Source organism: Nannobrachium achirus (genome assembly GCF_963921795.1).
Source record: "Nannobrachium achirus genome assembly, chromosome: 17".
In the NCBI taxonomy this organism is placed as follows: domain Eukaryota; kingdom Metazoa; phylum Chordata; class Actinopteri; order Myctophiformes; family Myctophidae; genus Nannobrachium; species Nannobrachium achirus.
Window position 1 is genome coordinate 32,624,660 of NC_137824.1, and position 25,914 is coordinate 32,650,573.

Here is a 25,914-nt window from a genome sequence, read left to right on the forward strand (position 1 = left end):
TGGTTGGTTGTGGTGAATCACCTGCAATGTACCAGGTCGTAACGATCAACCTTTGCGCCCTGACATGGCTATTATGTCTGCATGGCTGATCGCCTTGCATAAGCTTTTCAATATTTCATGGGACGGGAATGAAAAATGCATCCTCTTGAACTATAAACGCTTGGATGGAGAGGGGTTAAGCTGCTAAGGTCGGAAAGTGAACAGGAGTTCACGTAAGCTTCTTCCCGTGCGGCAGAAAGTTCTGATGTACAAGCTTACAATGTGTTGCATTCATGGCGCTTGGTGAGCTTGCAAGTCTGCTATGCGCAACAGCTTTACTATGGAAGTGAAATCATCAGACACCGATAAATGGTCCGCTGGTGAATGCTGTGAGGGTTCTGTACTATAGCGACACTATCAGATGTCATTATACTGTTCTCAGTGGCCAGGCTCTGCCCACAGATTAGTCCTGAAAAGGAAACTGCGGACAGCCTTTCAAAGCCAAACTAAGCTTTTCTCAGACAAAACAATGACAAGACCTTGACGGGTAATTTGGGAGAAAGTTAGCCCGTGTCACAGACTGGCTTCCCGCCTCTCGCACAAAGACAAACTGAGACAAAGACACAAACAGCCCCAGGCCTGACTGGGGCAGCTGCCTGCAACGGAGCCGAACTTAAACTAACTTTAAATTGATGGAATGAGAACCGCTGCAAGGGAAAGTCAGAGTGAACACGACTGTTATTACCATTTCTTTTCGCAAACCGATCAATCACACAGAATCGTTCTTGCTCCATATTCCTCGAACTGACCGATGCTTACCCCGCAGTGAGCAGCACGGACCAAAACAAACTGACATGTAAGGATAGGCTGCCTCTTGAATTACCACAAAGACAAATGTGCACTTTCTGCTACATGTCTCATTAATAGATGTGGCTGCGCAAAATGCGATTCCGCATTTGCATTGATTTAACTCACAGAAATCACTTTGACTAAAGACCAGCGCGGGAGCTTCTGAAGGCCTGCGACGCGACATCCATTAAAGCTGGAAAACTTGCACATGATGTATGAAGACGCTGATCTCACATTCATTTAAAAGGGCCCGTTAGAGAGCCACTGAGAGATGTGCACATGCCACATGTCAATACTGCACCTCTCTGTCCTTCATCTCCTCTCCTCTCTTTCCTTCTCCTCGTTTCTTCTCTTCCAGTGCCCCCCTCTGCTCTTGTCCCCCCTTCTCCTCCTCTTTCTTCCCCTCCCCTCCCCTGCTCCCTCCGCTCCCCTCTCCTCTCCTATCCTTTGCTTTCCTCCTCTGTCCTCTCCACACCCCCCCCCCCACCCCTCAATCCCCTCCTGCTCTCCTCTCCTCTCCTCCTCTCCTCTCCTCTCCTATCCTCTCCTCTCCTCTCCTCTCCTCTCCTCTCCTCTCCTCTCCGTCATTGCACTGATGCATTAGTCATCAGACAATGAGGAAACAAAGCCCCTCTCTCTCAGCTGGATCAGGGAGGAGATGTCAGTCCACACAGCGGCGTTTCATGATAGCATTTTAAATGACGCCTATTCCACAATGTTTGCTCCACAATGCTGCCGCTCTATGATGAAATCCAGCCGGGGAGACATGTAAGAGTGCACATCGTTAAAAAAAGAAAGTGACTCGAACATAAAGGGGCCTCGCTTGTCCTCGGGAGCCGACAATGACTGTTGCACGCCGCAGCGGCAACAAAGAACCTGCCGGGGCGTGTACTGTAGCGTTAGAACAGTGTTTGTCTGAGGGGAATAAGTCATGTGTTCCCCCCTACAGTACATATACTGCAACGTTCAATTTGAAGAAATGCCAAATGGTGAGTATGGCTCTGAGCTGGCAGAGATGAATTCAATAAGCCAGAGGGCTGTCAGAGCCAAGTACAGTCAGTGAACTGGAAGAAGCGAAACAGAAAGCCCCATCAGATGCCTTCAGGGTGGGAACAATCGAGGGGGGGGAGAGACCTTTATTTGGGGAGATAATTCTCTGCAAATGTCAGCAACTCTCAAGTCTTTGATGTCAAGTTGTCTATACGCCAGTTTGTCTCAAACATTTCCATGTCAGTCAAGGACCCCAAAATTTAAACGGATTAGGCCGCGAAGGCCGCATTTGAAAGGATTTGTTGCCAGGGGCCCCCATAAGAGAACATAGTTCTTAATTAGATTTAGTGCAGAATTCTACAACTGTTTATACTGTTGGCGGGGAGAGAGTAACCTATATCATAACAGTCATGCTTATACAGTACATTCTGGCCGATGATGAAATTATAGTGAAATTAACCACTTTCAACCTGTCGTTCCCACTTTGTGAATGCCATATTTAAAAAGTGAAAAAAGTAGATTGTCTATTTTCATAAACAGTTGAAATAGTGCTAATTCTGCTAAAGTGGTCAAACTGTTCCTTATTTTACTGTGGATCCATTGTGGCCCCTGCAAAGACATTGTTCGGCTACTGTATGCGTGATGACAATATGCAAGGCACCTTTCATCCCCAAAAACAAGTACAGGAGTTGAACGTTTCCATAAAACTGACACACATCTGCGCTTTGTTAAAAAGAAATAATGTCAGCGGAGCCCCACCCCCGCTGCATAAAGTCAACGTCTCAGAGAGTTGCCTCTTTTCTCTCTGGGGTGATTATTCTGCTATTGAAGATTTTCTGGAGCCACAGTTGAAATAATATGCAAATGTGCGCCCCATGCGGTGCAGACTGGCTGACACATTATCAGCTGCTAGACAGACGCTGCATTTGGGTTTGAATGTGATCGAATCAAACGACGGCGCCTTGATTAAAAAACGTATAGCGTGGAGCACACGAGACAACAGGAGTGCTTGAAAGGGACTGCCAGCCCCGCTGATGCTGTGGCCTCCTATGGAGAGGGGAGCGCTTGGCAGCCTAAATAAAGCTCCGCCTCCGACCGATAAGAAGAGTGGCTTTTTGGAGAGCGCTAACAACGAGCGGCACACATATAGAACAAGGTTTGTTTTTTGTTGGAAGAGAACGACAAATGTAAACTTCAAGTTGTGATGCTGAGGTGATTTCACGGTCGGTGGAGTTCAGTGTTTCTGTAGTTCTGTGTTTACTTTGAACACATAAATACACTGCATGGATCAGAAACCTATTGTATAACAACCCAATAAATTAGAAATACGGCTGTATGCCTCCACCAACCAGTTGGTGTTTACAGGGTTAGCTTTGCTCATTAACCCTAACCCTTGTATCTCCAGAATCGTGTAGACAGTGAATAACTTTGAAGGAATTTAAGGAACATTTTTTGTGACATTGACCTTTGACCAGCTACTTCTAATCAGTTCATCCTTGAGTCCAAGTGTCATCGAGGCATTCCTGAGATATCACATTCACAGTGACTTGTTACATTTATTTTTTTACCTTAAATATTTCAAAAAAGTATTTTTGTGTTTTTGTACTTTTTTCGTAAATTAATACACTACTTTATCATACTACAGTGTCACAAAAAAGCATCAAAAGTAGCAGATTGACGTTTCGAGCTCGTCAGTCTGCTACTTATACTTTTGAATTTTAATCCTGAAAAGTAACGGTTTTGGACCCATCTATACTATAATTAGAGAGAGAGGTCAGTCAGTCAGTCAGTCAGTAGGTCACAAAATGCATTATCTATTCACTCGCTACAGCGACTGATCTCAAATTTAACATGGCATTGGCCATTAGCATTATACACACGGTGACGGAGCCCGAATTTCATTTTTCCCAAATTCTAGCTATTTATTAGCGTTTCTTCACTCTACAGCTCTACAGCCTGTTGTCAGGGTTACGGTCCGTTCCTCCAGGCCATGGGATCTGTAGCCCCGGGCCCACACACACCTCTCTCACAGTTAGGAATGTTGCAGTCTCTCTCTCTCTCTCTCTCTCTCTCTCTCTGCATGGGTCACGCATGCAACGGGTGATGTGTGTCTCATCTTCCAACGGGTATAGAAAAATTATGTGGAGCAAATACATCCTCATACTTCTATTCACCTAATTTTGCTGTTAAATTATTTGTATCCATCATAAATATACACTCCTCCATGGGCTGCACCTTACATTATGATGCTCCCACATATTCTCACGCACGCACCATGCAGTTACAGTTACTTTCCCCATAACCCACACTCTGCACATATTTTGCAGCACATATATTCGAACGGGTAAGGTCTAGTGTATTATGAAAATGAATTATATACAATGCAAGACAATATAAATGATGGGTTCCACCAGGCACCTTAGCAGTGACATCCAGATCCAGCTAAGATGCAGCAGTCGATCGTGCCTTTTCTAGACCAGTGGTTCTCAACCTTTTGTAACTCAAGGCCCACCCGGGTACAAGATGGTCAGGGCCCAAATACCAAAATTCCATATATATATATATATATATATATATATATATATATATATATATATATATATAACATTAATAAAGGGACATTTAATGTTCGTATTATGCTCGTCTTTTTCTGAAGAGGTTAGATTGAATTCTGTCTGTTTTCCAGTGGAAGTAGGCCCACTGTCTGCTGACCAGCACTGTGCAAATCAGTGTGACACGCCCACAAATCACTATAGTGAACTTGTTAATAATACATATTGGCATGTACTGTATGGCACTATATATGCTTGCTAAAAGCAACATGTGATTATTCTATGACAGTAGGCCTAATTTGTCAGCAAAATTGAAAAACAAAACATAAACGTCTTTATGCATTTTAACTCATTCTGGGCGATGCCCGTAGAAACCGTAGATTTCCCACTGTACCGCGGTGCCATGCCCGTCGAACCCGGAAGTTTAATTAGCTTTAATCATTATGAAAGGATTAAAAGTATTATCGCAGATTTTCGCTGATTCTGGCTCTTTAGGCCCGCCCCCCTAACTGTATCCGGTCATTTCCGGTCTGGACCGGATCTAGCTTTCCGTATCCGGTCTGAGCCTGGGCCATAGTCCCGCCTCCGTTGGTTTACAGTGTAACAGAGGAGAAAGCTACTCGGCGATGGAACACTCGTTTTTCAATCGGATTTTTGCGTTTGGAAACTTTGATCCAGTCTCTACACGCCTGGATTATGATCCCCGCACATATCGTGCGTTTTGTGCGCGAACGTGTCCACTTGTTACCATAGCGCACAGTTGGCTTTTTTCAATGCTTTTTCATGTAAACACTGGCGGATAAGCAGGGATACAGCGTGGCAACGGATATGTCTATTTCAATGGGGGTTTTTTTATTCGAAAGCTTGTCACCGAGTCTACAGTCTACTAGATGAGTCGCGCACAGATTGTGCACGATGCGTGCGCGTGCCCACGTTAAAAGGTAAGGACAATTTGGCAGCTGCTTACTAGAGCTATGTTTAAAATGGCAGCAAAATTGTTAATGTATAGTCCCATATTTTGGAAGCTCCTCCACGCCCACTAGGAGGTGCCCAGCAGTTAGGAATGTGATTCCCAGTGGTGTAAAGTAACTAAGTACATTTTGAATTCCTGACTTTTACTTGTAACAGTCAGAGTATTTCTACACTGCAGTATCAATACATGTGAGTAGTTTTTCCACCACTGGTGATTCCACCAGACACGGTTCATACATGAGCATACATGAGCATTACTTGCCTGGTCTATTTTTCCTGCAAGGAATTTAGCATCCAAATAGACAGTGAAGTCATGGGTTTCATTTGTAGTCCTACACGGCTATGTTGAGGACCAACACGGGTGTTTCAAATTGTCTGATTGGCATAGAACTAATGTTCTACGCCAATCAGAACACCTGTGTTGGTCCTCAACATGGTCGGTGTAGGACAAATAAAACCCATGAAGAAGATGTCATATTGACATCATGCACTGGTCATTTGAATATCTAAGCCTAAAAATGCAGGCGTGTTCTCTGCAGTGCCATCTCCCAGTGCATGCTGCATTATTCATAGTGCATGTGAGGGATTCAATATAGGCCTACCTCCATATACATGCTGCATCATTTTTAACTTCAGGCAGTGGAGTCAATCAAATTTCAAAGACCCCTAGTTTGGTATGCATTAGACGACCACAGACCCTCATAACTGTTTGAGAGTTACAGACCAATAAGGGTCCACTTGGTTCCTAACTAACAGTCATTCAACTGGGGACCGCCCTGGAACCCCTTCAAGGACCCCTGGTGGTCCAAAGACCCCGCTTTGGGAACCACTGAATAAACTGGAAAGAGATGGAGATTCTTTTTAGCAGAATCTCACACTTCATATACACACAACCCACTTATTAGTTCCATCTGTCAATCAATCCACATTCCATCCATAGGGGTAACGCTTCGGCACATCTCATTTGTACTGCTATATAACCTAGAAAATATATTAACTTAACTTTATTGAATTTGTAATATACGTGGATTAAATTCCCTTTTCATAATCTGTGTGTGTGTGTGTGTGTGTGTGTGTGTGTGTGTGTGTGTGTGTGTGTGTGTGTGTGTGTGTGTGTGTGTGCGTGCGTGCGTGTGTGTGTGGAGGGGCTAAGCTATGAATTCTACATTAAGGTCCCTCTAGAAAGTTTCTATAAAAGCATTTACTTCTCTATAAAGAACCCACATTTATGTATCCCAAATAGTACCATATACCGTCGTAGGGCCTTTTTTTAGGGGTTGCATATGAAGTGAGCTCTTGAGCTCGCAAGCCGGCGACACACTAAGGCGGTACCGCAGTTCAAAGACACACACCAACTTTTCCGGCCAGCGCCAGAGACCACAGCACCGAGTGAAGACGGAGCGCTCCTCACATTACCCTCATTCTGCACCACGGTTTGCAGAGCCAGCACTGTTCAGGAAGACCTGCGAATCTCATTACGACCAAAACTAATAAGTGAGGCATAATAATAAAACACAGCGATTAAATCCAAACCTAATTACAACTTGATGGAGAAAGACGTGGTAACGGCCTGGCATCTCCCATCTTCCCTGCTAAACGACGCACGAAGGAAGGCCGCCACTGGAAGCAGCACAATGCCTCTCTACCCGTCATTAAGCTATTAGATTAGCCTCAGGCAAGTGAGTAAACAACTTGAGACATCTCACAGCAGGATGCTAAACCACTATTGGTCTGAGTTATTGGGTCAGCCAACCCGCTCCTCCCCCATATATAATCTGTATACTAGAAGGCATATCACAGTCATTTATTTATATTTTCATTGTTTCTTTTAATCCTTGACATTGAACTTAAAGATGGATTTTGTGTAATATCAAGCGGCAAGCCATTAACCACTTATAGCAGACCTACAAGCTCACAATGCTTCGCAACGTGACACGTTGTGAGCTTGTAGAGAGATTTGATGCATAATAAAGTACAGTGCACCCCTTTGACTATGATTAGAGGATTTAAGTGGTGATAACAGACATTACTTTATTTGACCGTACACTACGCCATTAGTTCAAAAGAGTATTTCATTTGACGGAGTTATAAAATACAATTTAAACACGTTTCTGATACATTCAACGGAAGGTACTATACAGACTGTATTTTAACAAAATAAAACATTTTCCCATGGACCACCTGTGGTCTGTGGCTCTGTGCACCACTGGTGAGCCAAACAGTGCGGTGGAGATCAAGGCAGGCAGGGGTGGTGATGGTGGTGGGTTGAAGGAAGGTGGGTTCAGCATGAGCAGGGAGGTCCGGTCAGGACAGACGCCTGGAGCATTTAAGATTGAGCGGATGGCTAACGAGCGAGAGACGAGGCCTGGATGTTTAGAGCAGCGAGCTCTGACTTTGATTATCGGCTTTTGCTGGACTGAACGCCCTGCCAGGTCCGGCCTCATCGCATCGAGGAGGCCTCCTGCCTCATCTCATTTGGGCCGCTGCCACCGCAAATGTCCATTCAGCACTATTGGAAGACAAACGAGGGCGAAGACTTTTTCTCAAGGTCAAACCGCCTCCGCCTCCACGCGGGCCACAGGGGGGTCTGCTGGTCTGATTCCTCATACACTCAGGGTAATTAAAACCCATCCAGAAGAAGGAAGGAAGGCTTCTTTTTTCGTTTTTTACTGCTAATGAGATGCTAATTTGTTAGCCCGCTAGGAACGAGGTATGAGAAACTCAAGGACACAACAGTAGATTTATTCATGCTCTTGATTTGGAGAACGGTTAAATCTCCAAGTTTTTTCCTCCTGTGGTTTCATCTGCAGGGCGAGCATCCAGACAGACATTCTGCGTGTTTGTTTGGTTTAGTTTGATTAGAAAGATATGAGCGTCCGCTCAAGCTTTTTCCAATCTCCCCGTCATTTACTGAGTGTTCCCTGTGAACTGAGAGTAAAGTGGAGCCTTGCAGCAAAGAGTGAAGCCTTGGACAGATATTGATGCAATCAAGCGGAAACCTTGTATCTGCATGTTTCAACTTTTTAATGGTTTCTTTTGTAAATGAATGCCCTACTTCATCATACAATAATTTCATTGTAGATCTGTAGATGAATTTTGTAGATCAATAGTGTCATGTTTTATTTTTTGTTTCGTTTTTTTGTAAATTGATGACTTCATCTTACAATGGTGTCATGCAAAAGTAACAAAAATATAGCATGAGTTCCAGACTGCTTCGCTACGTTCAGCGGATTTCTTTCCAGTCTGGACAGGATCCTATTTGACTTGTATTTCAGGAACTCAGGAAGTGAAGTGCCTTGAGTTTTTACTACAGTTCAATCAGAAGCCTGCTTGAGCACGGACTATAGGGGGCTTTCCAGACTGAAAAGCAACGTGAGAAAAAAACAAACGTAGCAAAGCAGTCTGGAACCAGGCTACCAAGAATAGGCGATCTATAATATTATACCTTCTTCGCAATTCTTTGTCTGTGGGTTTTATCATTATTTAATCAATGATAAGTATTTACAGACTAAATAATAACTCAATTGGATCCATTAGAACACAGGTTCTTTTTAAAAAGAAAAATCTGAAAAGGAAGGGTTTTGGACACACAACGTTTTCACCCAACACCATGATATTCTTCATGCTGCCTGAAACTAGTCCACCTCAAACCTGGTTCTCAGCACCCTACTGTGCCAACGTTCTATGGACTCAATGAGTCATTCCAGGGCTACTAGGCTGGCTGGCCCACTTTCTTCAGAGGCAAGAAGTAAGTAGCTATCACACAGACTCCCAGATAGCCCCTCATAACTCACTTCCCCACATATTCCTTTTAAAACTCCTACTTTATAAGCAATCCAGGCAGTCCAGTCCTCTCATGTTTATTAAATGGATGCTCTAGTTTGAAGTGTGTGTGTGACTCCCCTCTGGGCTGCGGCTGATCCTTAGGGTGCCAGAAGGTTTCTCACCAGGGTGGAGCAAAGCGATGGTGCGTGATGAAGCTGAGGAGACAGAGAGGTAGTGGGATCTCTCCAGGATTTGTGCACTGCAGCTAAAAGAGGCTCATTTGTGGGCCCTTGTTCTACACAGGCGTCTGTACAACAACCAGTTAGCAGAAATGTGCCTGCAGCTCCATTCTGCTGCAGTTTAGGTTTTGTACAAACAATGTACTAAACACAGCACACTGAAAACCTCTCAAATGTTTCAACAGAACACTTTTGCTGTTTTTTATTCGTCTACGGAGTTGACATTGCTCCTCTAGATCATCCGATGTGGTTAAAAGGTTCAGAGCATGTCTTGCCTGTCTATTCTCTGTTTCTTTTTGTAAGCTGAAAGCTTCTCTGGCAATCACGTTGGGGTCACAAGCACACCCGATGTGAAAGCACTACAACAAAAAGGAGATTGTATTGATTGTCAAGATAATGTGGTACTTGATAATCTATTGTAAAGCAAAATATTTTAGAAAATCATTCTCATTAAAGTTAAAGTTTTAATTAAATGTTTTTTGTTTGTTATTACTGTGGTGTTACATGCAGGCAGTGGATGAAGGTAAGTTATGATTCTCTTCAACATGTTTAAAAAGTTGAACTACCTCCAAACAAGACAAGGCCTTACCCCCATGAGGGGCCCTGACCTCAGTTTGGGAAACACTATGATCTTAGGGCACTGGATCTTCAACCACTTGAACTCCATTATCAATATTTTGGGGGGAACATTAGTCATACTAAATAGTCAATATACAATATAGCTCACACATGCTTGTAGATTGGCTATTTTTGCGAAGAGATTTTGTGTAGAATCTACACATACAGTACTGACACACCGACACTGCAGATGTAAAAGTGGTCCAAGTACAGAGCCAACTCAGGTCCAGTTGACTAGGTCTAGGGGGGTTTAATGGATTACAATACCATACTACACTTTCTAAACTCTATACTTGATAAACTAATACCAAGTATACTAAACTAATAGTTGATTGGGGGTCGAATGCTCCCTACCGAATAGGGATGCCAGGGTCCAAGTGGTTAAAAGTTTCCCTCCACTGGTGTAATTGGTCCAACATTGACCGTGTTCTCTTGTCAACACATCACTGCTGCTGTGAAGCCTCACGTCACCATGGGAACCGACAGGTATTAGAGCTGTCAATCATACAGATGGACACACCCGTTCCATAACATATCCACTGATTAGATGTTTTCTCCCCAAGATTCTTTTTTAATGGGGTTCAGCTGCATTGAGCAGGGGTACTGCAGAGGCTGTCAGGGAAATGCTCTCTCTCTCTCTCTTACTCACACACACACACACACACACACACACACACACACACACACACACACACACACACACACACACACACACACAGAGACTAGAGTATATATTTTCTTCAACTTAAACATTAGAAGCATAATGCATCTTATTGAGCAGAGCCACAGCAAACTGATGAGCTTTTTAATGTGCTTCTCTGGTTCAGCATCTGTTTGTGCCTTCGGTGTTCAGCCAAAACACTTCATAACAACATATCATATTAGCCTCGCGCCACTGCACCGCTCACACTGATGTACACATCGCCACTATGAGCTTCATAATTTGGGAAATTAAATTCACAGCATGCCCATGATCAGCTTCTCATTTCCACAGATTACATTTCATGATGGGCATCCGGCGTGGGGTCATGCTGGGCGTCCCAGTGCAGGGGTGGAAGAGGTACTGTGAGATTGTTTTACTTAAGTAGAAGTAGCAACACCCCGATGTTGAAATACTCTGTTACATGGCTCCCAATGCATTTGTGAGCTTGTGGATCAACTATTTTCAAAGAGACAAAATAGGGCTAAATCTACAAATTGACTGGTAACTAAGGTTTTCAAATAATTGTAGGGGAGTAAAAAGTGCCACATTTGCCTCTTAGATGTAATGGAGTACAGGAATAACTGTATGCAACCCGAAAGTAAAGTTGCTATATGTCATCAAGACATAGCAAACACACAAAAATACATAGACAATACAATACATTTACAGTACACATTACACATATTTTGCAGAAAAAGTAGGCCATTAGTTATGGATAGGCAGAGAAATCACTGCAATGTTTGTTCAAAGGTTATACCGGTATGCTTGTTAAATGATCTCTGAGTCTGAGCTTGTAACAAGGGTACAGTAAAGCGCCGTCCCGATGGTATATGATGCGTTGGTGCCACTGGTTGTATAGCATGAACGTTGCATTCTGCATAGTGAGTCATTTGCAACCTGTCAGCCACGAGAATATTGCAAGCGGGGCCCAAAATAATTGGCAAAACACTATGGTTTTATTGATAATATAACATTAATATAGCTTTAAAACCTTGAGTTTTTTAAATAAATATACGTTTTTGTTAATCTTAGCCAGAACACAATCGATTGATTGATCATTAATCTAAACATACTCTAAAAATGCACGCGGTCGCTGGTCCACCCATCTGATGGACCATGAAAAGGTTTGAGATTTTCAAGTGCGCCCTGATTTGGAATACAGGCCTTTTACTTACAGAGTAAGGGATCGAACACACTGCCTGACCTTTTGAGCATTATTATCCAGTCGCCTACCAATTTTGGCGCTCGCCGCCAAAACCACCGATCTGCCTCAAGATCGGGCTTTGCTCACCGAGGTTTTACTCGCAAAGTGTGAAAAGCTCTGCGAGACTGGCACCCGCTGACCTACTGGTCCAGGCTCATACCACTTAGGCACTGCCACATACGCACAGATGCCTTGCGGCGGTGCCGGTTCGATTCCCGATCCAGACGACCTTTGCCGCATGTCACTCCCCGTCTCTCCCATTTCCTGTCAGTCTACTGTCCTATCAATGAAGGCATAAAAGCCCAAAAACAAATCTTAAAAAAAAAAAAGAAAAGCTCTGCGAGAAGATCAATGCGCGATTCCAGCGCTCGCCGAAAGCTTTACAATCGTTTCTAGATAGGCCTTATGTAGCAGATTTGAAATTTGGCTCTGTCACTCACAGCACACCCCGAGTGCGCTCGCTCTCCCTCCACCACAACTATATAATGACATCCGATTTCAAGAAAGAGATTCGCATAATGTGAAATACTCTAACGATCCAATGAGTCGCCGACCACTTAATATCGTACAGTTGTTCGAGCCTTAACAGAGTATTTCTACAAGTAAAAACAAATAATCTGAATACTTCTTCCAGCACTGCAGGTTCATGCAGCACAGGTTGATAGATTCTCATTTCCAACCTAAATTGACAACAGCGGGGAAATCCAATCTCTGAGGGAGAGGGTGCGGAGTGTTATGATCCAGCTAATGTGAATCCAAATGAAATCTGCTAGTCTGTATGTTGTGTCTTATTCATTAGATATTTCTCTGATGTTTTACTGTAAAGAGCTCAGAGTCAAGGATCATTAGATTGTCAAATGGCATTTGATACATCCCCTGCCAGCGCCACGGATCATTAAGAATTCCTAATGCCTCACCTATTTCCTGGTATTGATCTCAAAGAACCACCTAATGAAAAACAGCCCATCATGTAAAAACTATATAAATAAATAGAAGGGAGAGAATCGTTATTCTTTTCAATTGTTTTTCTTTATTTCTTTTGTTGCAAAGTTGACTTCAAAAGGGTGAAAACCCCTAATAATCTGAATGGCGCAGTACAGGTGGAGAGAGAGAGAGGGAGAGAGACAGAGAGGGGGAGAGAGAGCCCTTTGATCTCAAAGCGAGTACTAAAGTAATAAAGAGATGGAGAAAGTAAAGAAGATTGCAAACAAGACATTCACTCAACTCCCGAGAGAATAGAGAAATAGAAAAGCAGAATGAGTGAGAGAAAGAGACCGACACAGAGAGAGAGAGAGAAGCAGAGAAAGACAGAGAGACAGAGAGAGATGCAGAGAAAGAGAGAGAGAGAGAAAGAGAGAGACGTAGTGAGAGATGTTTTACTGTAAGGAGGACGTTAAAGGGGTTTGAACAGCGGGTCTCTGAAGCCCAATGCTAAAGCAATTAGCATTGAAGCTCTTCTAGGAATGGGCAGCCAAGCCGCAGTAGTGGCAACAACAATTGAGTGAAGCGAACCCCTCGGTCCCCCTTAAAACTTGGGGAGTTTTTAATTGGCATGTCAGGGCGGCGTTGTGTCTGGCGACCCATGAGTGTACCCACTGGAAGGTTTGGTCCTCCTGTGGGGCCGTGGTACTTCTCACTTCAAGTGGAATCCACGAGACAGTTAACAAAGACGCTGTAGTCTGTACAACTTGGCTACAAGAGCTTATTCCAAAATATAAAGGAAAAAAAAGTTATTCAATAAAAACAGTACTGACAATTTAGAAGAAACTAAGCCTTGCGGGTAAATGATATACCTGCTGTTCACCGCCTGGAGACTATATGTCCCCTTGGATATGGAGGAAAATGAGGAGGAAAGGAAACGAGACACGTTGGATATTGAAAGCATCTCTCAGGACACACCGATATAAGAAAGACTTGTTTTTTTTCTTTGATTTTAGTCCACATTTAACAGACTCCTTCAAGGCTGTAACACCCACCGTTTATTCCCCTTGTAATTCTTTTGATTCTCTATTATTTTTGTGTGCATTTCACTTTTCCCTGATTAGTTTTTTTATTTGTATTAATTATTAAGTCCAGTAAGAGTAAAGTTTATAATTATTCAGTTTATACATTTTCTTTGCATGATTTAACCACTTTCAATCTGGCATTTTGGCATCTCATTATAAGCGAAAAACATCTGGGAGTGTAAGGATGCGATGTGAGCTTGCAGATTGGCTGACTTCGCTAAAGTACCATATACATAAAGGCATATGGCAATAAATATCACTTTCATCCTAAAGTGATAAATGACAATGTGTGCGTTCGTGTGTGCATATGAAGTGTGTGGATGACTGTCACGACATTTGAGGCTATCATATTGCACTACATTCGCTGTAATATAACATTTTCCTGCAAATAATAAAGTGAAATTGTCCTACAAGGACAGAGCCATTCATAGAAAAGGTGGGAATAAATCAGGTACCTTTCGTAAAGATATGATTTGATATAAGAGCCTTGACATTCTCTGTGCAGTACCAGTGTCTAGAACATTTCATATGGCAATAATATTTTATGATTTCCCACAATTGTAATGCAATATACTGTATTTACATTCTTGTAAGAATAATTTGTGTAACTCAATTACATGCAGTCATCGCTGTTGACTATTTTGAGTTGCTAATAAACATCCTGGAAGATGCTCATCTTGTTCCTTTATTGAGACTGGAAACATAATTGGTTTAATTGGTCTAATTTTGGGCTGAAATTCTAGGATCAAAGCATGCTGAGAAGAACTGTGGTTTTGACAAGAATACAGGATCCTTCCTGTATTCTTGTCAAAACCAGAGTTCTTCTCAGCATGAGACATCATTGATCGTTTTGAAAAACTCAACCGACCTACGGCAATTTTGCAATCGATGTGTCACGATTTTCTTTTACCACTTTCAACCTGCCGAGCATATTTTGAGTTTCCTTCAATCTATATTGTTCAAATCAATTAGAATTGATTTTGTACTTTTGTACTATTTTGTACTTATCAAAAGAAACAGCAACATCAGCATGATTGGAACCAAAAATCTGCTGGGCTTTAACCCATTAAGACCTGAGGCCGATTCCACAAATGCCTTTCAGTAGTTCTCGCAATTTCAAGATTTTTCAACAACGTAAAAAATTTAAAATAGCAGATGTACGTACAAGTTTGCACTGTGAGCTTGTAGATCTGCTATTCTTGAATAGCCATTTAATGGGTTAACCCCGGCATCCTTATTGTGGGGAAGGCTTTTGCAGAAAATACCAGATCGACAAGCTCACAGCCATTTTCAGCAAAAGCATTCCTCAAAATAAGAGAAAACTGAAAACACACCAGTATAGAGACTAGAAGGTGTGATTGCCCTACCCTGGAAGATGGCAGCGTTCTGGATGATGAGCAGTTTGAGCGGAGCGCTGATGCTCTGCAGGCCAGACTCCATGTTGCTGCGGGCCGCTACCTGGAGCCTCTCCTCCATCTTCCTGGAGCAGCAGCTAGGGCCTTTAGTCTGACACACCTGCAGGTCTGTACCTGACACACACACAGACAAAGGGACATGCAGAGAATGTTAGAGAGGCAGGGGCTGACATTTCGAAAAGGGCCTTTTGGTGAAAATATCGAAAATAACAGACCTCCAAGCTCACAACGCATCGCAGTGCAATGTGTTGTAAACTCGGAGGTTGGCTATTTTCGGTGATTGATACCACACTGAACTAAGCATAATCAATACTGGAGATGTGGCGTAATGGCATGGATTTCTACACAGGGAGGGCAATTCTTTCAACATAAGATGCTGCATTCAAGTTCAGGAGACTTTGGACATTACATGGCAATTCTCTTAAATGCTGGAATGGCATGGAAAGGGGGCATGTGCATTTCTTTCACCAAAGTGAAAACTACATTCATGGTCTGGAGAGGGCACTTTTTACAGACAGATTTTCCCATGGATCACCTGTACTTACAGTATGCCATGGACCACTGGTTGAGAAACACTGACCTACTGCTATGATCTCCACCTGTCATGAGACCTGATTGTCTCCAAGCACGTGCCGACAGCCGGCATGAAACTGCAGTCACAAGACTTGACAGAGGCGAATGCAGCAAATGAGTCGAACACAAGATATTCTTGTGGCGCAAGATGGACAGTGATATTCCAACAAAGAGGACGAGTGAAGCATTCAGAGATGGAGAGGATGAAAAAAAGAAAAGTTGTAGAAATAATCAGGGGTGTGTGTGTGTGTGTGTGTGTGTGTGTGTGTGTGTGTGTGTGTTGTGTAAGTGCTCCACCACAGATTGACGTGAAACTGACAGCTATCAAGCATCGGGTAAGGTAGCATATACCGCATGCGGTAAGAGAAACAGAGCACCACCAAATCACTGTGTGTGTGTGTGTGTGTGTGTGTGTGTGTGTGTGTGTGCGTGTGCGTGTGCGTGTGCGTGTGCGTGTGCGTGTGCGTGTGTGTGTGTGTGTGTGTGTGTGCACGCGCACGAATGACAGTGCGATGTGATCTGAAGTGAAATATGTTTTTCCACTGGACTGTAACTTGAGTCAAGACTTTCAACTTGACTCTGTAATCAAAAGACTGTCTTTTGATTATGATTTGATTTATTTGACATAACCTTTTTCTAAGCACAAAGAGGAAAGACAATGCTTTTACAGATACTGTACAGTAGAAGTGAGGCAGAGATATAGCTTACACTTTGTGAATTCAGTACCGTCAAGGACAAGGACGATCAAAGCAAGAGCAGCAAATCAAACACAGGATTTTCTTTCTTTGCAAGATAAAGTGAAGGACAGTACCAAGAACCACAAGTCATACATCAAGTTAAGTAATGTGTCACCATTACTCTAAATGCTTGGGATAATAATGCCAGATGAAGCATCAGAATTCTATGTGAGAAGGCATACAAATGGAAGATTCACCCGCTAACAAACTAGAATTATATTTAAAGCGCAATCCATAGCATTTTTTCTGAGAATAAAACTGTTGTCTGGCCCTGTTACAGATGTTGTTCAAAAATCATGCAGATCGGTACTACACAGTATCTCTATAGCCATTAAACGAAACAGGTATTTCTTACATTGATGCTCCTACATATTATCATGCAAGCACCAGTTAAAGTTACTTTCCATCCCTCATACTGTATGCACAGTGGACATCCCATAACCCACACACAGCACATCATTTCTGAGCTCATATCTTTGAACGGGTAAGGGCTAGTGTTACTAAATACAATATACTGCGATGGTGGAAGTTTGTCTACCAGGTCTTCTAGTGAGACTTTTACAGTAGATCCTGTGGTCAGGGAGGACCACTACTGGTTGACAACATGGTATTGGATGATGCTCAAAAGGCAGTTATATATGTGCCCCAAGGCTTTATGTAGAACAACAGTAGACAGTAGAAGCTTTCTGCGCTTGTGTGGGGGACCTGGATTCGAACCATGGGGCAAGTTTCATTCCCCTGGAAATGTTGAAGTCGTTGAAGATGCTGTTCCTATTAATGGCCTGGTAGATGTCACTATTTCAAAAAACCTTTAGCTCAATGTAAGTCTATGAGGATTTGGCGAACTTTACACTTTAAAACATTTATGTTTTTTTTGTTTTAATAATCATCATCAGTGAATTATGGTCACATTCATTTTAAAATTAATGATGTTTCTAGGCTTTCAATTGGTTATACAGAGTGAAGACCCGCCCTCCAGTCAACTGCATTCATTTGATTCATTTCCGTGTTCATTTCTGGAGCGGCTGTAGAAAGATTTGCAATGGCTGAAAAATAGGCTTAATTTAGAAACCAATGGTGTGATGCTGTCCAATGTCCATTTCATTTTTACAGTCTACTTTTGAACACCAGGTAGGCTACTGCAAGATATGAAAGTTACAGATTGCCGCTTTAAAACTGATTCCCACCCACATCATCGCTCCGAAAGCAAGATGCCACAGACGTAAATAGGACACACAAGAGTGTTGTTTAAATTACAAAAAGGAATAGAGCTGAGACCCCCCACCCATCTCATCTCCTGGTGAGGTTACAGTATACTGTATGTGCGCATGCTGAAAAGTGAAATGTTCAGTAGACACCTTCCAGAATGGGATGTGTCTGTGTGGAGGTTTGGGACTTGTCATTTCTGTACCCAGGAAGCTTCAATGGGGAGGAAAACAGAACCACAAGTAAACAAATATCAAGAGGCTGTGTGTGAGTCACATCCCGCTTGGCGAGAAAGAGGGGAGAGCGGGGATGAATGTAGAAGACAATACTGGTTTGATGAGGTCAGACACACTGTCTATAGCATGTTGTTCTCAAACATTTTCATGTCAAGGACCCCCAAATGTATATGCACTAGAGGTTCGCGGCCCTTCGGGCCGCTCACATCTAGAGTCCACCCCCGCTTCTTTACTGTAGTGTACTGTACTGTACTGTACCTTACTGTGCTGTACTGTACCTTACTGTACTGTACCTTATTGTATTGTACTGTGCTGTACTGTGCTGTACCTTACTGCACTGTACTGTACTGTACCTTACTGTACCTTACTGTGCTGTACCTTACTGCACTGTATTGTACTGTACCTTACTGTATTGTAGTGTACTGTATCTTACTGTGCTGTATTGTACTGTACCTTACTGTATCTACTGTACTGTTCTGTACTGTACCTTACTGTGCTGTAGTGTACTGTACCTTACTGTACTGTATTGTGCTGTACCTTACTGTACTGTAGTGTACTGTATCTTCTGTACTGTACTGTATGGTAGTGTACTGTACTTTATGGTACTGTTCTGTGCCTTACTGTAGTGAACTGTAAAAGTATTATGTAAATTCCAGATATTATTATTATTATGAATATTGTTAGTTTTTAATTATTGTTAGTGATGCAACTGATATGGAGATTCCGAGATTCCAATCTTTATCTTTATCTATGTATCCATCTTAGGGCTGTCAAATGATTAAAATTTTTAATCAGATTAATCACAGCTTAAAAATTAATTAATCATGATTAATCACGAATCGAACTATGTCCAAAATATGCCATTTCTGTCTGTATATTGTTGTGGAAATGTATAGATAAAGGTGGAATAAGGCGGATACATTTATACTAGGGATGCGAATCTCGACCACTGAGGCGATACGATACGCATCACGATACACTACCAGCGATACGATATAATTGCGATACATTGAAATCTTGCCGATACGATACATCACGATACACCCCTGACCCCGATACGATGCGATATGATTCACGATACTTTGCGATACACCCCTGGTCCTTACGATGCGATACGATTCACGATTCGGTGCGATTCAACACAATGCAAAGGATTTATATTAAAGCCCATGTAAATTCCCCCCCCAAAAAATTACTAAAAATGCATTACATTTAATTTCCAAACAATTTATTGTTTCACTGTAGTACTAGGCTCTGTCTAACAATCCAACTTATTGAAATCTGGGAGAACACTCCTTGCTGGCTGGTAGAATTGTTTGATTAATACTATATCATTATCATTATTATATATCATTACATCCTCAACAGGTGGTCAGGGACCCCTAGGGTCCTCATAGTTATGTGAGGCGGCCAAATATTAATAGTTAGTTTTTACAGTAACCAATTGAACCCTAGCAAGTAGCAACCCTATGGGGGAACATTAGCCAATACATTAACACTTATTGAGGGTTTAAGAGATAATAATTCATGGATTATAATGAATAACATAAATCCATCATATTAATAGAAAATATAATGTGTGAACAAATAAACACAACATAGTAATGTATTAATGTCACTGGTGATATAGTGCTGTCAAACAAGTCTCTGACAAGTTTTAATCTGCAACAGTTTTATATAATAGCCTACAGTAGTCTAAAATAACATTCAGTGGGGGTCCCTGCTTGATCTCTCTCTTCTCAGTTAAGGATCCTTGACCTGTATTATTATTATATTGTATGAATATAATCTAGGATTTTGCCATTTCTAGCCAAAATGTTTCAAAACGTAGATATTTGAGTCATAACGCGTCGCGTTGTGAGCTTGTAGGTCTGCTATTTAGGTGCGTGCGCGACACCGTCGAGCTGCCAAGTATAAATCAGGCTCCAGCCTCTCTTTGCAGAGGGAACAGCAGCAGAGCAGAAGAGTGTTCTGCCTGCAGCTACAGTAACAAGTTGTGAAACAGTGTCAAATACTTTGTTTTAATCGCTAGCTGCACGCCCAGTATCGTTGTTGTAGTTCATACGTGTGTGTAGTTAAAGCGTGGAAGCTTCTGCTTTGTTTAAATCAATTCCGTCGCAGACTCGACAAGAAGAACAAACGGGTGTGGAATGTGGATCATAATATCACGCAGCGTGCTCCAGTCCAGTGACACAACAACGGATCACATCAGCGAACATTGGACAGGGACACAATGGACAGGGATGTTATAAAGCTAAACGTGGTACTAATCTTGCATGTTTAACCAGTGGGCTCACGAGTGCTGTCTGTCTGTATCTGCATTCGGTCGTGTCGGGTGTTCACTGCGCTCCGCTGAGTAGAAAAGACGCATGTCTGTGGAGTCGCTACAAGTGCTTTTTGGGGGAGGGCTGATGGGGCATTCAATGCGCCTCTTAAACACAGGATATAATGAAATACTATTATGCAAAAACCGATCCAACCGTGGAATGTACCGATCCAAACGCTCACGATACGATACATCACGATTCCAGCCGTCAATTGTACCGATCCACCCTGAATGAACCGATTCACTCGTATCGCGCACGTTTGTATCGCGATTACGATCCGTACCGGTATATCTTCGCATCCCTAATTTATACAGTATGTACTGTATGTATTTATGAATGTCTGATAAGCGACCGTCAGGTCGCAGCGTGATTTTAGGTCCAAAAATGTGTTAAAAAATCGACCTGATGGTGGCGCTATATGGGACAGATCCATGTCGATGAGATAAGTGTAGACATACTGTGTAGCGATTTGTGTGATTTTAGGGCAAAAACTGTAGGAGCAGTATTCAAAAATGTGTTTTAAAAAGATTGGCGGGGGTCCCTGGAGCTGCGGGGCTCCCTGGAAGGGTGGAGGTTGTGGATTGGCAGACAAGGATTGTGTGTGGCAAATTTCACATGGATAGGGGCAAAAAAGTGTGATGTGACGTGACATGACAGACAGACAGACTGACGGACAGACAGGCGGTGGAGGTTTTCATAGTAACTGCGACTTGACGGTCGCAATTATAATCATTAGTATTGTTTATTTTAATTATTATTATTAAGGAACTCTAGAAATCTCATTTGGAACTGTTACCCCAGTGACCCGATGCTGGATAAGCGGTTGAAGATGGATGGATGGATGGATGGATTATTTTAGAGTAAGCTACTTTATTTACCATTATTGTGTAGCAATAAAACACAGGCTTATAGTTTAATAAAGAGCCTAAATGCAACAATAGTATAGGCTTGTCATTCATGATGGAAAATACATTTTGGGGAGAAGTGGAACTTAAAGTCATTTTAGCATGAGGGGGAGATCATGATTACTTGATATCTGGGCTAATGCATTCAGTTGACACACGCAGCACAGGACTGTGCCGATTGCCTATGTCAAATGAGGGTCAACGAGCTCGTTAACCTAACGTTACACAGCCTAGGATAGCTGGAAAATTTGCGCAGTGTTGAAGAGAAGACAAATGATCACGCATCGCATCGCATTTCTCTGGATCTAATGCAAGCGGTTGGAGCCTAAAAACGTGGATTTCAATGTGTTGCTGTTGTCCTCTCCAATTGAACATCCAAAGGTAGTAGATCCCTATTTGAGATGTATTGATGAGGGAAAGTCCTGTTCTGGCGAAGCCCGAACTGGCGAAGTGGGGATTTGTCTCCTACCGTAGCGATCTGGCGAATCGATTGTCCACGACACTGCAAGCGGCGCGAAGGCCAGCGGACCTTGGTCCTGCTCTTCGCCCCCGAGCGCCGCAGGCGCGAGTGGCCGCGAAGAGCGGGCCAGGGCCGCGCGGCCGGCGGAGCGCCGCGCGAGTTACGAAGCCGTGGTGAATGCAATCGTTATATTTATGCCCAGGCCGTAAGGCCTGGGCAAGCGCACGATAAACGCCCTGTCCAGAAGACGTTCGCCAGATCGCTACGGTATCGGACATTTCCCCACTTCGCCAGTTCGGGCTTCGCCTAAAAGGTACGTGCCCATTGATGATCAGTTATTAATCCAGTGGCAGCGACTGGTTTCCAAGCTGTTTAAACAACTTCTTTTCAGGCAGCTTTAGTTTAGCCTCTCTCTATCTCCAATTGAACATCCAAAGGTAGTAGATGCCTATTTGAGATGTATTGATGATCAGTTATTAATCCAGTGGCAGCGAATGGTTTCCAAGCTGTTTAAACAACTTCTTATCAGGCAGCTTTAGTTTAGCCTCTCTCTATCGAGAGGTACGTCTCCCCCTCTGCTGTCTGCTCAGAGTGACTGAGTGTGTGAGGAGGGGGGGAGGGGGAGGGGGGAGCAGGATGCGTTGCAGGGCAGGCTGTGTTCTCGGCTGCAGTGAAGGGGCCGGTTAGCGAATCGGCATAGAGGTGGGCGGTATTTTTCCGTACGTTCTACCTACCGTTGAGTTGAAGTTGAGTTGGAGTGGATGCAGAGTAGGCGTGAACGGGTTTGGTAGTGGGATGCGGCTTTTGCTCAGTTGTATAATAAAGATTAGACTGCAGGGGTCTTCAATGTTTTCAGGCCAAGGACCCCTTAGTTGAGAGAGAGATGAAGCAGGGACCCCCACAACCTTGTCATAGATTCCATATAGTGCCATCGTTTGACAGCACAATCATCAAGTCAATTTGTGTTTGCAGATATTTAACCACTTGTACCGTCAATACTTAATAAACTTGACATGATTTCACTCTGTACTTTTTCCCCACTACACCAAACCTCTTTGCCGGAAATAGCTGATTTACAAGCTCACAGCGCGCGAGGTGTTGTGAGCTTGTAGAACTGCTATTTTTGGCTACAGTTATGAGAATATGGACGCTAGGGTTCAGGTGTTTAATATAAAAATGTTTCTATCACACAAAGATTTGGAGGACCCCCTGTAGTAACCCCTTGTTGAAGACCATTGTATTAGAGGCCATGGACCCCTTTTGAAAAGATTGTGTTCCAAGGATCCCTATGCATCTATACTGCAGGTGGATAGAGAGAGAGCTATGATCTGAATAGTCATTCCTATGCATTCTCTCACTGGGTTAACTTATAGACAGTGAAATAACAGTGCAATTAAACTGTTCCTTATTTTGTTGGGGAGTCCCATCAAAGACCCCTATTTTGAGAACCACTGGTCTAAAGCCTTACTTTTTTATGTCGAACGCCAGAAATAGAAGCTCACAACTTGCTTACAACAAGCTCAGAAGGTGTCGCGGATGTGTTGCATCACCTACGCAACTTTTTTCACGGCAGCCATGTTGACACAAATAGTACAGTGTCACTTCCTCCACAGGTGTTTCTTTCCAATGATACAAATGAATGGCTGAGTTCCATTCAGGTCAAACAGAGTCAGGGTGCTGCTTTTTGCAAGTTGGCTCACCAGGAATGTAACAGAACCTTAATTATCATCACTGGTAACACCTGTGAAGGAACTATTTATGCCAATATAGCTGCTGTGGAAAACTAAAGGTCTATTCCAGGGAGGTTAGATAATAATAAGTAATCTCCTGGCTACTACGAGACTAAAATTAGTACTGAATTGAGACTACATTTATTACACACAGGAGGGGAAAGACAGTAGTTAAGAAGCCCTGCTGCCACAGAAAGGTTAATTGCTGTCAAGAATTTAAAAAATCAATAATATACAGTGATTAGAGTTAATTGGAGCGGAGTTTAATGTCAAATTAAAAGCAAATGTTATTTCCATCATGGGTTTATGTCTTGGAGGTGGTGATAAAACTGCAGATGAGTGTGGAGAGAACAGACACATAGCTACAGTAGCCGGTGAGCAGGAGAACGTCCCTTAATGTTTCAGAAGAACCAGGAATGTTGTTGATGGAACAAAATATGATTTTTACTTCATGTGTGAAAAACAGAATATGAAGGTTTTTACTTCGTTGCACAGTGGTGTCGCACACGTGAATGTTAAACAGCTATAATTCTTTTTTTTTAAACAGGGTAGATTTTTCATCATGAACAAAAGCACTAACTTGAATAAATGATGCATGAACTATGTGAATAGTTTTGCGCGGAACATTCACTGGTACATTTTTGTTTATTTGCGACGCCCCCAGTGTGTAACAACCTTTATATGTAAAATAACAACACATACACACACTAACTCACTGGTTACGCCAGACTCCCAACAGGCTGTAAGGCAGTGTAAGCCTTCGTCATCACACATCGGTGACACACCAAAAATAACCAAATTTCATCTGTTATTTTTGGCTTGTGATACCATTACCATCGTGTGACAAAAAATAATTGTGGTCTTAGGTATGTAATGACAGTGAGGTATACTAATAAAAGTGTCACAGGGGTATTTCCTGTATGCTTACTGGCAGGATTAATATCTTAAATCAATACCCAAAAAGGATTCCTGACAGATACAATAAAGTTAATTTCAGACTGCAGAGACAAAATTATTAAGCTGTCAATAAGGCCAGAGCAGAGGTGAGCGTCTGTGTACAGGGAAAGGGAAGAAGGAAGGGAGGGATTTAGCAATTATCTTCTGCAAAACAGACAGTTTCATCTGCCTGTTTGCTCGTTTTGCAGATGATGAATGAATTTCATTAGGCAAGTTCAGAGCGCTGAGGAATAAGCAAAGGATTGGGCACAATAATGGTTTCCCATGAGGTTGTGCAAACAAAAAAAGTGACACGTCTAAATAAAGCAGCCTATCTGACAGAAGGACAGCTAGGGAATAAGACTCATGCTCCCCTTCTTTGCTCTACAACAGGGGTCTTCAACAGGGGGTCCGGGACCCCTAGGGGGTCCTCAGAGTTACTGCAGGGGGGCTGGCAAATCCTTGTGTTATAGGATAATTATTTTAAATGAACAACTTGAACCCTCGCATCCTTATACTCTGAGGAGACCTTTAGCCAAAATAGCAGATCTACAAGCTCTCAACGCCTCGCAGCGTGAGGCGTTGAGAGCTTGTAGATTGGCTATTTTTAGCAAATAGGTTTGCCCTATAGGTAAAAAAAAGAGCAGACCAAGCAGTGATGTCATTACGTGCGCATCCCGCATCAAAATCTCATTCAAGTCGCCCAGGGACTCATTCATGTCATGGACCTGGGGTCCCGGGGATGCGCCTCCATTGGAGTCCATGTTAAAATAATTTACTTCTTCTACTTAAGTTGCTATATTAGTTTAGATAGTTTAATTCGTTTTTTAATGTATTGTGTAAGATAAACACTGTAAAGATTTATTATCAGTTAAACCTGGAACAGCTAAAAACTATTTTCACTAGTGGTTCTCAAAGTGGGGTCCTGGGTCCTTGAGGGAGTTCCAGGGGGTCCCCAGATAAATGATAGTTAGGAACCAAATAGAACTTTATGGGTCTGTAACTCGGTGAACAAATGGAACCAAATGGACCTGTTCCATTTGTACTCTAGTATTTTAACATTTAATATACATTTTGGGTCCCAGTGATATAAATATAATTAAATGGGTGTCTGTAGCCTAGTGTATTTAGAAATCCTAGTTCTAAGTTCAAACATTAGCCAAATTGTAAAATAAAGATAAGAAATAGGCAAACATTTTGAAAATAGCCGATCTACAAGCTCACAGCGCTCGAAAACATTGTATTGAGGACTCATAAAACTTTTCTGGGACCCATTTGAATGACCACCTGTGGGTCCCGGGACCCATTACATTGAAAACCTAGTAACATCACTGACCAAGTACAGAGTGAAAGGTCAAATTTACAAAGTATCGACGATTTAAGAAGTTGTTAAGTGTCAAACAAGTCTATGAATCTATCTATGAAATCGATGAAAATCTCCATCACACATCTCAGCACGGTTCCCGACATTCGGTCGCGTTTGAAGTCACCATTATTACAGAAATATATACT

General features: G+C 42.5%; 1 protein-coding gene across 1 annotated transcript in view; it reads right to left on the bottom strand.

The window, feature by feature from the left end:
• Window positions 1-25,914, bottom strand: part of gpc3 (glypican 3) — a gene marked incomplete at both ends in the record, with an annotated part of 208,890 nt that overhangs the window by 156,290 nt on the left and 26,686 nt on the right. Inside the window, one exon of the mRNA XM_080746680.1 lies at window positions 15,245-15,406. Coding sequence (XP_080602806.1) covers window positions 15,245-15,406 — 162 coding nt within the window. The remainder of the gene's footprint in view (window positions 1-15,244; window positions 15,407-25,914) is intronic.